The 12,398-nt window shown below is 37.0% G+C and overlaps 1 protein-coding gene across 2 annotated transcripts; it reads left to right on the forward strand.

Moving 5' to 3' along the window:
• The first annotated feature begins 2,197 nt into the window (after positions 1 to 2,197).
• Positions 2,198 to 11,078, forward strand: SPATA4 (spermatogenesis associated 4). 2 transcript variants are annotated; one of them, XM_063309939.1, is made up of 7 exons: positions 2,198 to 2,263; positions 3,769 to 3,932; positions 5,328 to 5,457; positions 5,837 to 5,955; positions 7,129 to 7,349; positions 8,031 to 8,147; positions 10,933 to 11,078. In XM_063309939.1, the coding sequence occupies exons 2-7, from the start codon at positions 3,832 to 3,834 to the stop codon at positions 11,064 to 11,066; spliced, it is 822 nt and encodes a 273-aa protein (XP_063166009.1). In that variant the 5' UTR covers positions 2,198 to 2,263; positions 3,769 to 3,831; the 3' UTR covers positions 11,067 to 11,078. The 2 variants fall into 2 exon arrangements, with proteins under 2 accessions (XP_063166009.1, XP_063166010.1); XM_063309940.1 differs by having other exon boundaries at positions 8,031 to 8,212; positions 10,933 to 11,030.
• The last annotated feature ends 1,320 nt before the right edge of the window (positions 11,079 to 12,398 follow it).

Below are 12,398 nucleotides of genomic sequence, written 5' to 3' on the forward strand. Positions count from 1 at the left end.
CTATTGTCTTCATCCACTTCCGCGCATTGCTTGCTTAAAAATAATTCCTTATCTCTTCTGGCTAACCTCTGGAATTTTGCATTTAATTGGCCATATCTCCCCCTATCACTGTTGCCTTTTGCTTTCCTTCTTTCTTGGGCTACTTCTAGTGTCTCAGCAGACAGCCACTTTGCCTTCTCTTTCTTTGGGATGTATTTTGTTGCCACCTCCTGAACAATGTTGCGAACTTCTGTCCATAGTTCTTCCAGGACCCTATCTACTAAGTCCAGTCCCTTAAATCTATTCTTCACCTCCACTGCATATTCCTTAGGGATATTAGTGAGCTCATATCTAGCTGATTTGTGGGTCTTCCCTAATCTCTTTAGTCTGATCCTAAATTGTGCAAGAAGAAGTTCATGATCTGAACTACAGTCAGCTCCAGGTCTTGTTTTTACCAACTGTATAGATGTCCGCCACCTTTGCCTGCAAAGGATGTAGTCAATCTGATTTCGGTGTTGTCCATCTGGTGTAGTCCATGTATAAAGCCGTCTCTTAGGTTGCTGGAAGAGAGTGTTCGTTATGCAGAGTGAGTTGTCTTGGCAAAATTCTATCAGCCTATGTCCTGCTTCGTTTTGTTCTCCCAGGCCATGCTTACCTGTAATTCCAGGTGTCATTTGACTGCCCACCTTAGCATTCCAGTCTCCTGTGATGAAAATAACATCTCTTTTAGGCGTGTTGTCCAGTAGGTGCTGCAGATCCTCATAGAACTGCTCTGCTTCAGCTTCTTCAGCATCTGTGGTTGAGGTGTATATTTGGATCACTGTGATGTTAGATGGCTTGCCCTGAATTTGAACTGAGATCATTCTATCATTTTTTGGATTGTATCCAAGCACTGCTTTAGCCACTTTACTATTAATTATGAAGGCTACTCCATTTCTTCTGCAGTCCTCTTGTCCACAGTAGTAGATCTGGTGGTCATTTGATGTGAAGTGGCCCATTCCAGTCCATTTCAGTTCACTGACGCCCAAAATGTCTATCTTTAATCTTGACATCTCACCAATAACCACATCCAATTTGCCCTCGCTCATAGATCTTACATTCCAGGTTCCAATGGTGTGTTGATCCTTAGAACATCGGATTCGCCGTTCACCACCAGCACCGTCGGCCGCTAGCCGTCCTTTTGGCTTTGAGCTAGCTGCGTCATCACGTCTGGGGCTATTTGAGCTCATCCTCTGTTCCTCCCCAGTAGCATTTTGACCATCTTCCGACCTGGGGCTCTCATCTTCCGATGGTATACCGACATATCTCTGGTTGTACTGATCCATTTAATTTTCACGGCAAGAATACTGGGGTGGGTTGCCATTACCTTTCCCAGGGATCGCATTTAGTCTGACCTCTCTGTCATGACCTTCCCATCTTGGGTGGCCCTTCACAGTTTAGCTCATGGCACATTGAGGTGCTCAAGTTCCAGCACCACGGCAAGGTAACGATCCTTTACTGAAGGCTTCAGACTTCACCATTTCAAAATATGCATGTAATCTTTTTGTGCCACATTACTGTACCTTATCAAACTAGTTATCTTCTATTTACCCTCTAACTTGAACAAAAGCAAAACCTCACAAAAACAATTCTGCTTCCAACTTTCCTGAAATAGAGGTTATAAAAGGAATTCCCCAGCTAATTTAGCTGCCCAGAGTCCCCCCCATAGGGGAGAGATGAGCAGTGAATAAATTTATAAAATAAATAAATAAATTTTGTATTTCTTTTTCATCGGAAGTATATATTTCGCTTTTTACCCTAAAAGACAATGTAGAAACGGAGTTTGATCATGCCCTACAACTATTTCTCCCCCTTTTCAAATTGACTGGAAGCAGCTTGTTCCTATGTATTCAAAAGGAGGGGAAAAAAGAGCATCTGCTGAACAAGGAAAGGGGGCGAGTCAGACGGGTTGAAAAACCCGCTTTTGAGATCGGGAAGTTTATCTGTGTCAACCGGTGCCGGCGGGTTGATTGGTTTTAATTATGTACTACTGGTAATCGACCTCCTGATTTACTCTGCCACCGAAAATTAATCCACCTCCGCGAATACGAAGCCAAATTAGACGCCACCAATTAAAACCCTTACTGCTCACGGCGCGTACATACTTTCCCAGTCGCTGAACGCATGCGCATTTAGGCTGCTGGCTTTTTTTCCTAATTAGGCGGCACCGTCGCTCTAGGGTTGCCTTGGTGATGGTTGTTACGGCTACCTAAGACGCTTTAGTGGGCCCTGAGGTGCTTCTCGAGTAAGAGCGGCAATCGCGCGGGTGGATGGAAAGGAGAGTTTGGGATTGACAGTCGGGTAGTTCTGAAAACGATCCGAAAGGAAGGAGGGGTTGAATCGGGGTGGTGGCTGGTGGGGAGGGCAAAGATGAAATTTGCTGTCAGCGAAGGAGAAAAGCAAGCCAATCTGATTATATTTCATAATCCAGCTCGACTCCTGGGACGGATGTGATCTGCCATTGCCTTTTTCCGGGATGCTTTTTTCGACTTTAAGGCCTAGCCTAACCTACAGCCCTAGGATTTGCAAATGGTAAGCAGATCTGAGTCGAACTAGCTTTTGGGGTTCAATGAAGATCTAACAGCTTTGACCGCCTTGGTGGGCTTTTACAATTAGGGCAGTGTTACAAACTTTGAATGGATGTGACAGCTCTAGGTAGTTGTCATAGTGGTTTGAAAATCATCATGAGCATCATCCAGCATCACTATGACAACTTACAGATGAAAGGCAGATCTCAAGCACTTGACTTCCTAGTTGTCTGAAGAGCTGAAAATGAGAGAAAGTGGTATTGCAATCAAAACTGGCAGCTGATAAAGGAAGGGTTTGGCAGAATTGGCTGGCAGCTTCTGGTTATTTTTCTATTGTGATCTAATCCATATTTGGAAATTGCTGTATTCATTGCTACATCAGTTTCCATGTGGTGGGGGGGATCCATGATTTACCGCTCCCCAAGTTAAATATAGAAATTGGTTTAGGGAATGTCTGAGCTCTCAATTTTAGGCAGAATTAATGGATCCATAACTGCTAAGTAAAGAATGTTTTTCATACACATATTTATTCTTTCCCACTCCCATCTCAAAGCATTCTTAATTCTATTATTTTTTTTCTCCATTTTCTTATTTCATCATATGGAAAGTTGGTAAGATTATTCCCATTTCCTTTTAACTTCCAGAACATTATCTACCACTCCATTTTGCCTTTATCTTTTTTCTAAGTAAATGGACACATATCCAAACAAAGCACTAGGCTGCAGCCACTAACCATTTTTATTTCTGAGAATGGTTATGAGCTCTATAGATGAATATTTGTGTAAGAAAGAAATCAGAAATATACTAGATGCTAGTTTTGTCTTGTCTTGGCAGCATGTCAACTTTTCTTACGATTTTCTAAAAAAACAAATTGAGATAAAGAAGCCTAGTTGGTACCAAGGAAGTACTTCTAGTCACAGCAGGAATGGCTGCCTGGTCCTATCCAAAGTAGTAATCAGCAACTATATTGTAATTACAGTTCCCAGAATCACTATGGTGAGTGGAGGAAAGATAGTATTTTCTTTACAAATTTGCTGAGGATGATATAGTTTCATACACAGGACAATTTTTAAATAAAAATCTTTGGGAATTAATGCTGGCCAATTTATGGAGTTTATGGCTTACAAGAGTTTTTAAACTACTGTGATGAAGTTGTATTGATAGAACCAGTAGGCGGCAGTAATTGCATCTTCTTGTTTTGCTTTAATATAAAACTTGACAGGTGAAAAAGTAGAAAAAATAAGAACTTAAGAAGTCCTCAGCTTAGAAGAATTCTCTTGTCTTCATGTCATACTCCACGAGTCCAAGGCGTACTGGATTGCCCCGGACCGTACTGCGATGGCTGCAGAGCCTTGACCTCACTTTCTCACCAATGCACTTCCGTAGGTAAGGCAAACAAATTCAGGAAGAGGATTGTCCTTGTTCTTCTTCCTTCTTGAAGAGTTTCCTTGTTCTTGATCAGATGGCCAAGAATCTGATGGTACTTGACAGGCTGTACAAAAACATAGAATATATTAAAACACCAGTATTTTTTTATTATTATTACTCCAAAAAGGCTAACAAGGTTGTTTGTTAGATATTGTTCATCTATAGCTGAAGACTCTCACCAGAATTCACGTATGCCCCCCAATTGTACTCTGACTCCCAAGTACTTTCTCGTTTCTACAGAGAAACCTACCTGCCTTATATCTTGCACACAACATCGCTGTGTCTTTATCTGAGTGAACCATAGTGAGCTTTTGTTTACTTGGAAATTTTGCTCTCTTCCTATTGAAAAAGCAGGTTTTCTTGAAAATGTGTGACTTAATATTTGAGTCTTGTGTTTGAAGAAGACAATTTGCTTAAACCATTGTACATTTATTGAAAAACTGACTTGAGAATGAATTTTCAGGCAGCTAAGGAGTGGCAGTTATAAGAATTGCTATAGATATTAAATACAACTATACTGAGAAAGTAAGGCTAAATAAGGAGTTGGCCAATATTTATTAGTGGTAAATGCATTCAATCTGCAGTCTTTATCCTGATACTGACTCTTAATAATAAAGTTAATTATTACAATACTTGGCCTATTTTTTTAGCTTTTCTACATCTTACATTTTTTGTATCACCTTGTATGATGTTGAATCCTACAGTTATTGAATGTTTGCAGAGTTTTAAAAATGTTTGTGTGATCCTTAATAAAAATACTGACCAAGTATTGATTTTAGATTGTTTTTGCATATAAACCAGTGTAACTTTTTTTGCTTTTTATGTTCTCATTGGAGTCATCCCTGCTGGGAAGGTGAAGCCAGGTCCAGTTGATGTACTTGAACGTATTAATCCATTTTATATGCAGGTCTAAATATTCTTCCATTTTCTTACAGTAGATTTTCTTTCCTTGAAACTAAACCTGTAGCCTTATAGAATGGATTCCAGATGACTACAGGCCCAAACTCTAAAGACAAAGGGTGAATTTTTGGGAGACATAGAAAAGGGAATTGGTTATAGCATATGATTACTACTGTTCAATTCTTGCTTTTTAATCCTTCTGGCAGGGGAAATGTGAATTTACTGTGGTTTTATTTATCAGAGATATGAGGAGAAAAACGGGGAAGGATTTTTATTAGGCCCTTTTCCAAAAGGAAGTATAACTATGTTTAAGAATTTAATAAGCCACCACAAAATCCCCACCTCTCTTAAGTAAGAATCTATATTTAGGGAATGACATAATTAAATTAAGACAGATCTTAAAGAAGCTAGTCTTTCATTCAATTTTTTAATGTTATGTTTTATTTCGAATAGGGATTTTTCAAATGGCTATCTTATTGCTGAAATATTCTCTTGGTACTATCCAGAAGACATTCAAATGCATTCCTTTGTAAATGGAACCTCCTTAAGTGTCAAACTCAGTAACTGGTCACTGCTCGGAAAGGTGAATAATAAATGCAATTGTGAATCTCATATGAATTTTAATGTATTTTAACAGATAAAATAAAATAAAATAGGCTTATTTCTTCTTTAAACTATTAGCAGTTAAACAGTATACACCCAATAGTCATAGACAAATCATTTATGCTATTGTTTATCCAAGTGTGCTATAAAAATAGTATTTGTAATGACTCCAGGGAAATACTACACATTTATATTTTTAATGTCTGTGTCTTTCCAATTGTGTTACTCAGATATTATAGTCTACATTGATGGCAATTTTTACATTATGTAAAGTAATGTAAAATCTCTTTGTGATAGAGAACTGAGGGCAAGAAGATGAATTCATATCTGAAATATATTATATTTCCTCTTTGTTAAAGTTTTTTACAAAAAGAAACCTGAAGCCTACACGAGAACTAATTGATGGGACAATTCACTGTAAACCAGGAGCTGCAGAAATATTTGTACAAGATATTTATACAATGCTGACAAACAGACGGTATGTTTTATTTGTTCAGTGCTGTATTTGAAAGTTGTATGTTAATACTTAAATGTTAGGATTAAGTAACACAGAAGATAAGACAATTCCTGCCTGCAGGCTCACAATCTAGTACTATAATTTTTCCAAGGAAAAACTAAATTAAATGGGAGGAAGAAAACAAACAAATGTAGGCATCAATTTGTGAATCTCTAGAACTTCGAAGTTAATTTGGGGAGATGAGCTTCAGGGTGCTTAAGTAAAAATATAAGGACACATGCAGCTCAGCATTTCTTCATCCTTTGACCAGTGAAAGAAACTGGATTATGCTTTCTTTACTGCAAATGACAATTAGAACAAAATGTTCAAAACACCAACTTCAAAGACAGACAAACCAGCAGCAGTTCCAGTGAAATGCCTAATTATGCATGGCTTCATAACAGAAAGTGTTTTTACAAGTCAGATGTTGTTCATAGTAGATTATAGAACGTTCCCTTAATCTCTACGATGGTTATACCTACATTCTCATATTGGCTTACACTTTATAACAGGAGTGACGACTTGTGGCCCTCTATATGTTGCTGAAGTGTAACTCACAGCATTCCTCACACTTAGCCATACTAGTTAAGAGTGACGGAAGTGGTAGATCAGCCAGAGGTTCCCCAGTCTAATACTATGGTGCTGAGTGAGTATGCTAGGTTATAGGAACTAGCAACAGACTCCCAACAGGTACAAGTATTCTTAAGGCACTGAAAACAAGAGCTAAATGTGTACAGCAAAAAGTTATCAATACAAATTCTTCCCGCTCAGTTCTGTGGACATAGAAGTTGGACAGATCTGCAGGGAGAAGAATGGAGGAGAAAATGGAATGGAGATAGTATGTCTTTTTAGAAAGATGTTTGATTAATTTAGCATAATTTCACACATTGGTCGGCTATTGTATTTCTTGCATTTTTTTTTCTTTTTGAAAAGCAGAATGGCCAGCTGCATTGCTTAGGCTATTTCAGCTATCAGCTGAGGTCAGCAATATATTATTTCGAATATTGCATTTAAAGACTGTTAGATCTGAATTACTTAGCATGTTTCCTTATGTGTGGCAATCAAATTTTTCATATTTTATTTTAATAATTTATCATTAATTTCTTATTTTTAAAAGTTCAAAGTTATGCAATAAGTTCAACTTTTCTCTCGTAGTATAAAACAAATTCAGGATGAAGAGATTGACTTTACAGATCGTATTTACCAGGATAAATTACCACTGGTTGCTAGATCAACTGCTTCAAAGGCTATTAAAAACAATCTCAGTTTGACAGAAATAATGGTAGAGCCTAATATTTACAAAAACAAACAGAAAATAAATGCCATCATTGATATACACATGCAGCGAAGGTTAATGGAGAGGGAACAAAATCCAGGTAAGTATCTTTCTCAGAACATGTTTTTGAACAACAGAAGGATTCTTCCATGTCCACTATAACTTAGTAGGAATAGATTTTTTTAAAAATGAGAAAACCCAATAAGCTTAGCTGGACTTTTAGTTAAACCAAAGCTCATCTGGAAGGGGCTTTCCATGCCTTGCACTTTATCCAGAGCCTGTCTGGTAAGAACTCACAAAGAGAGTCGCAAGGCTACCTGCAGCAGAAGATCCAGTTTGCTTTTCATTTTGTTACTATTGTCTTAAAAAGGCCTGTTTTTATAATGGAAAATATTTAATACTGATTAGTTGAACTTCTGCCTGCGTTGTTAGATTGCTTTCTATTGTCTTTTATTAATTTTTAATTGTTTGATTGTTCTGCAATTAATGTTATGATCTATCTTAAACACCATATAGTAGAAAGAGCAGTTATAAATCTTAACTAAACATATTGTCACCATGTACTAGACTTGCTTTATCTTTAAATTTGATTAGATTATAATCCAAGCTCTCAGGGAACCAACATCTGTATAATCTCCAGCTGTATCCTCTTTAATTTTCTCTTTAATGAAACATTTTCTTTAATAATCGTAAGTAGTAATTAATTTTATGTAAATACAATATAGTTGGCATATGTAATAGCATACTTGTTGCTTAAGATAAATGATTCTGTTATTTATAGCACGGTTTGGTATTAAACCAACATTGAGAGAACTTACCATTCGTCGCCCTTCTATTTTGGTTCATTCGTTGAGTACAACTAATCTTCAAAAGGAAAAATCTGTTCCTGTGCCAAGTAGTAAGCATTCTTTTTCTGATTTGAAAGTCAAAGGTTACAGTTCTATTCAAATGGGCTGTATGGAGGTAAACTTAAGGAATACTTGTTTAGAAATAAGTTCTATTGAAATAGTTATGACTGAATAAGCATGGCTTGAATCAGGCATGTGCTTTTTCCTTTTAAGTGTTTAACCAAATTGTAACTTCTATTAAAAATATAACAAAACTTTGAGCAGAATATACTCCATTTTGTTTTTCTCATATAATTCCTTTCCCCATTCTTTAATTCTGTCTTTCCCTCTCTATACAACTCTGATTTATCCATCTTTTTTTCATTCTATACTTATTTATACCCTTTTCTCCTTCCAAGAATGTTTATTTTCCTACCGTGCCGTATTTCTTCTTTAATATTTTTATTCAGTTTATAGTTAGTCGCTTTTCTTTCATCTTTCCTTTCTCTGATAGCCATTCTGGAAGTGTCTACGCCTTTATTTTCCCTATACTGCCTCTTCTGAGCCTTTTTCTGCTTCTTGGATCAGACAGAAAATTGAAAGCCAAGGAAAAGAGTGAGTTCCACTACTGCCTCTGTTATTCACCCTCTATAGGCACCAAAGTAGGGGTTACTGGGCCCATAATGCTGTTTGAAGTGTGAGCCTGCTTAACTGCCCATCAGCCCATATACCTGTATCTATACATACACTATACAGTAGGTGAGCAGAATAGAGTGTTGTCCTTAAAGTAGCTTAGGGTTGTCTCTGATTTGTCTGGAGGCAGATATGGGTCTCAACTTACCCTGGATGAGTGGGCCCATTAGTAAGAATTACTCCTTTGAAAAGCAGCCTTCTTTATTCTCTCAGTATCTCATCTACCAAACTCAGTGAAAGAGTAAAAGCAAGCAACTGGAAACAAGTGATACATCTTTTTGCTTGCTCACTCTTTCCCTCTGGCCCTATCGAGCACAGCCCTCCTTGCTGCATATGACAAGATGTGGACATATGCACAGTGTCACAGACTATGAAGGCAGATGAAGAAGAAGAGGCAAAAGTAATAGTTACTTTTCCAATTTTGCTTTTGAGAGAAAAGTTGAATAATTTGGAGACAGTAGATGTTACAGCAAGAAACATCTGCAAGCTCTTTTCACTCATCCCTTACTTCTCTGGGTAGCACAAGAAAGAAAAAAATACAGCTTTTGTATTCCATGACTACCACTATCTTTTGTATTACCAAGGAGAAAAGGAAAGGGAGGCAGGATGAAATGTCAGAATTGTATACTGACCATCATTCTAGGCAGCACCACAGGCTCAGCCTATTTGTTTCATGTCAGGAGATATAAACAGGAGATGAAGCAGCCACTGCTTTCTTTTGCATGTTGCCACTTGTGCATCCTTATGGAACATAAAAAGGCTTAGTTCCACTAGCCAAGTCATATCCCTTGAAGGATAGTTTCAGGCAAGTGAGAGGATGAGGTGATTGCTTCTTCAGTGAGAGTTCTCTGCATGGCTAAAAATTAGCAGGCAGAACTTGTGTTCACTTTGACTAGGCAAGGAGGAGCAAGTGCTCCATGCCGGTTTTCAGATGACAGAGAGGTAAGAGCAGCCAGTGCTTATTCTTGCCTGTAGATGTACTGTATTTAGTCTGGGCACCAGCAATTGACAGGAAATGGCCCCATGGCAGGTTGGAGAAGAGATTCCTAGGGGATTTTTGGCTAAGTAATTTGCTTGTGTCAAGTCAAGGGAAATAGAACTCATATTTGCTTCTTGTTCTCTGATCCTCTCCTAGTCAATGCTTACTAGATGTTTATCATTATGTGTAGCTAGATTGCACTACTTCTCCAATCTCCTGCCTTTTTCTCTTCTCAGAACAGACTGCTTACCCAATCTTATCAACAATTGAATTGTTAGGACTGATTAATAACCAGTAACAATCCTTGGTTGTAATGGAAGCTTAGCTTGCTGAAAGGTTTTTTTATTAATATTTTGCTGCATTTTGTATTATCTCCTGCTAATCACTTTGAGTAATCTGCAACTCAGTGTATTATTTGTTAAAATTATATCCTACATTTTCATTTTTTTAACAATCCCAAAGTAGGATTTTTGAATTAAAAAAAAAGATAGTTATAGCATATAAACAAACAATTCAGTGAAGTATCTAACACATATTTAAAATAATAAACCATGTAAAAGTCTATTATATTTCCATAATGTTAGAAAGAAATGTGATGTAGTATCTGTTACCCGACATGTATAACAAATATGTCTTAAGCAGATGCTGGAGCATTATGTGGCTCAGCACCAAGTATAACTATACAAGAAGGAAATGCCCTATCTAAATGTAGAAATGGAGCAAGTACTCTGCCAGATACCTAACTACTAAGCTGTATAGGCCTTTATATATCATAAGTACCTGAATTTTGCTCGATAGCAAATCATTAGCTAGTACTTGTTCCCCATTATTGGGGTAATGTGTTCATAGAAGTTTGCCATCTTCAGCAATATAGCTATGGCATTTTGTACCAACTGTTGCTTCCACAACAGTCTTAAAGGCAATCATACATGTAGCATGTTTCAGTAAGCCAAATTCGAGTTTACATGGATTGAGTTGATAACAGTTGGTAACTGCTGAATTGCAGACAATTTATGCCTAAGTATTTAATTTTCTCAAGCACTCACATGTAGAGGAATCTTAATAATAACTCACATTTCTTAAAAAAAAAATTGCTTTAACACAAATTCTTACCAGAAGCTAAAACAATATTTGTATGTTATAAATGGAATTATCTGTTTGAAAAGTTTTCTTTTTCCTCTTAGGTATAGCATCCACAGAAATCAGGGGCAAAATGGGTGTTCATTTCAAAACTATTCACGTGAAACAAGCTGAGAGATACCCATTTGATGTGAACATTAATATTGAAGCTTCAGGCACACATTTTAAAGGACTATAGAGAAGAAATTCATGAACACAAAAGATTTATAATCAAATTTTGAGGTATTATATTGAGGAACATGAACCTTATAGATAAAGCCAGTAAAGAATTAATGCTGACATCAAAGACATATTACTAATGTGATATTTGAAACTGCATAAGAAACCGCATTAAAACCAGATCATTTTATCCATTCTATTACTGGAACTTTATATCTTTGTCATGCTGTGATGCAGATGTTTTATTATACTAGCAATGCACAGCCCTGAACTCTTAAACAGTGTAATTTTAATAAAATGGATCAGCTCGAGTCTCATTGTCGTGTTTTCTTAAGAGTTTAAAAACAATGTGAAGTGTTCCAATTAGCTAAACATATCCTTCAGAATACACTTATAAATTGATAGAAATCAATGGTTTTTAATGAAACGTTAAAAACTTTCAACTTCTCACCAACCAACGGAAGCTTCTTACATTATATTTTCAGAACTGTCAAATTAAAACTCTTTTTGTATGTTAAATGACATTAATCCATCCATGGAAATGTTAGATTGAAATGGATGGAGAACGTCCTGAAAACTGTGTTCCTCCTCCTACTTGCAGTAGGGAGGACTAAAGAGTTTCAATGATCCCTACATTGGGGAAAATCACCCCTTTCCTACCACTTACAAGATTGAAAAGCAGAAAAATGCAAGAGAGAAACTAGGGTGATTTTTAAAAAAACCCAAATATAGCTCTTCCCATGGCAAAACCATCTTCTCACTACTGAGGGACTGATATCCTTCATCTATTGTAAGAAAGGAATCTTCACAGTGAGTCCAGTTCCTACAGCAGATATCTGACAACTGGGACATAATCAAAATGTTCCCAAGGAGGGTAGGCAACATAATTCTTGAAGAACTTAACTTCCTAACACAGAGAAACACAGGACTTAGTACCTCTTGATAATGAGATCGTGGGAATCTTATGATTAACTTCATATAATACACTAATAAAGTCTTATAAGGTCCCCAAATCAAAAGTCTCAGTTGAGAAAACAGGTTAGCCAATTACAGGCTATTAGGTCACCTGTGTTTCCTGCTAACGTGTGAATTTGCAGGGAATCTGTCCACTTCATAATGTAATAGAGAACTGTGACAGCAAGTCAAATCTGTTGACCAGGAAAAAGAATGCTCGTATTTTCTGCCCACCATACAGTTTCTAAATGCTCTTAGGGAAAACACTTTAAAAAGTACTGGGAAGGAAGAAAAGAAAAAGAGAAGCAAGTTAGTCCCAAATCTGAGACATACACATGTAATAATGTTATATGTATACTGATCTATTGCTAAGAAATAGGTGAAAAAGTGAGTGGTA

This window comes from Candoia aspera, chromosome 8, assembly GCF_035149785.1.
Source record: "Candoia aspera isolate rCanAsp1 chromosome 8, rCanAsp1.hap2, whole genome shotgun sequence".
NCBI lineage: Eukaryota > Metazoa > Chordata > Lepidosauria > Squamata > Boidae > Candoia > Candoia aspera.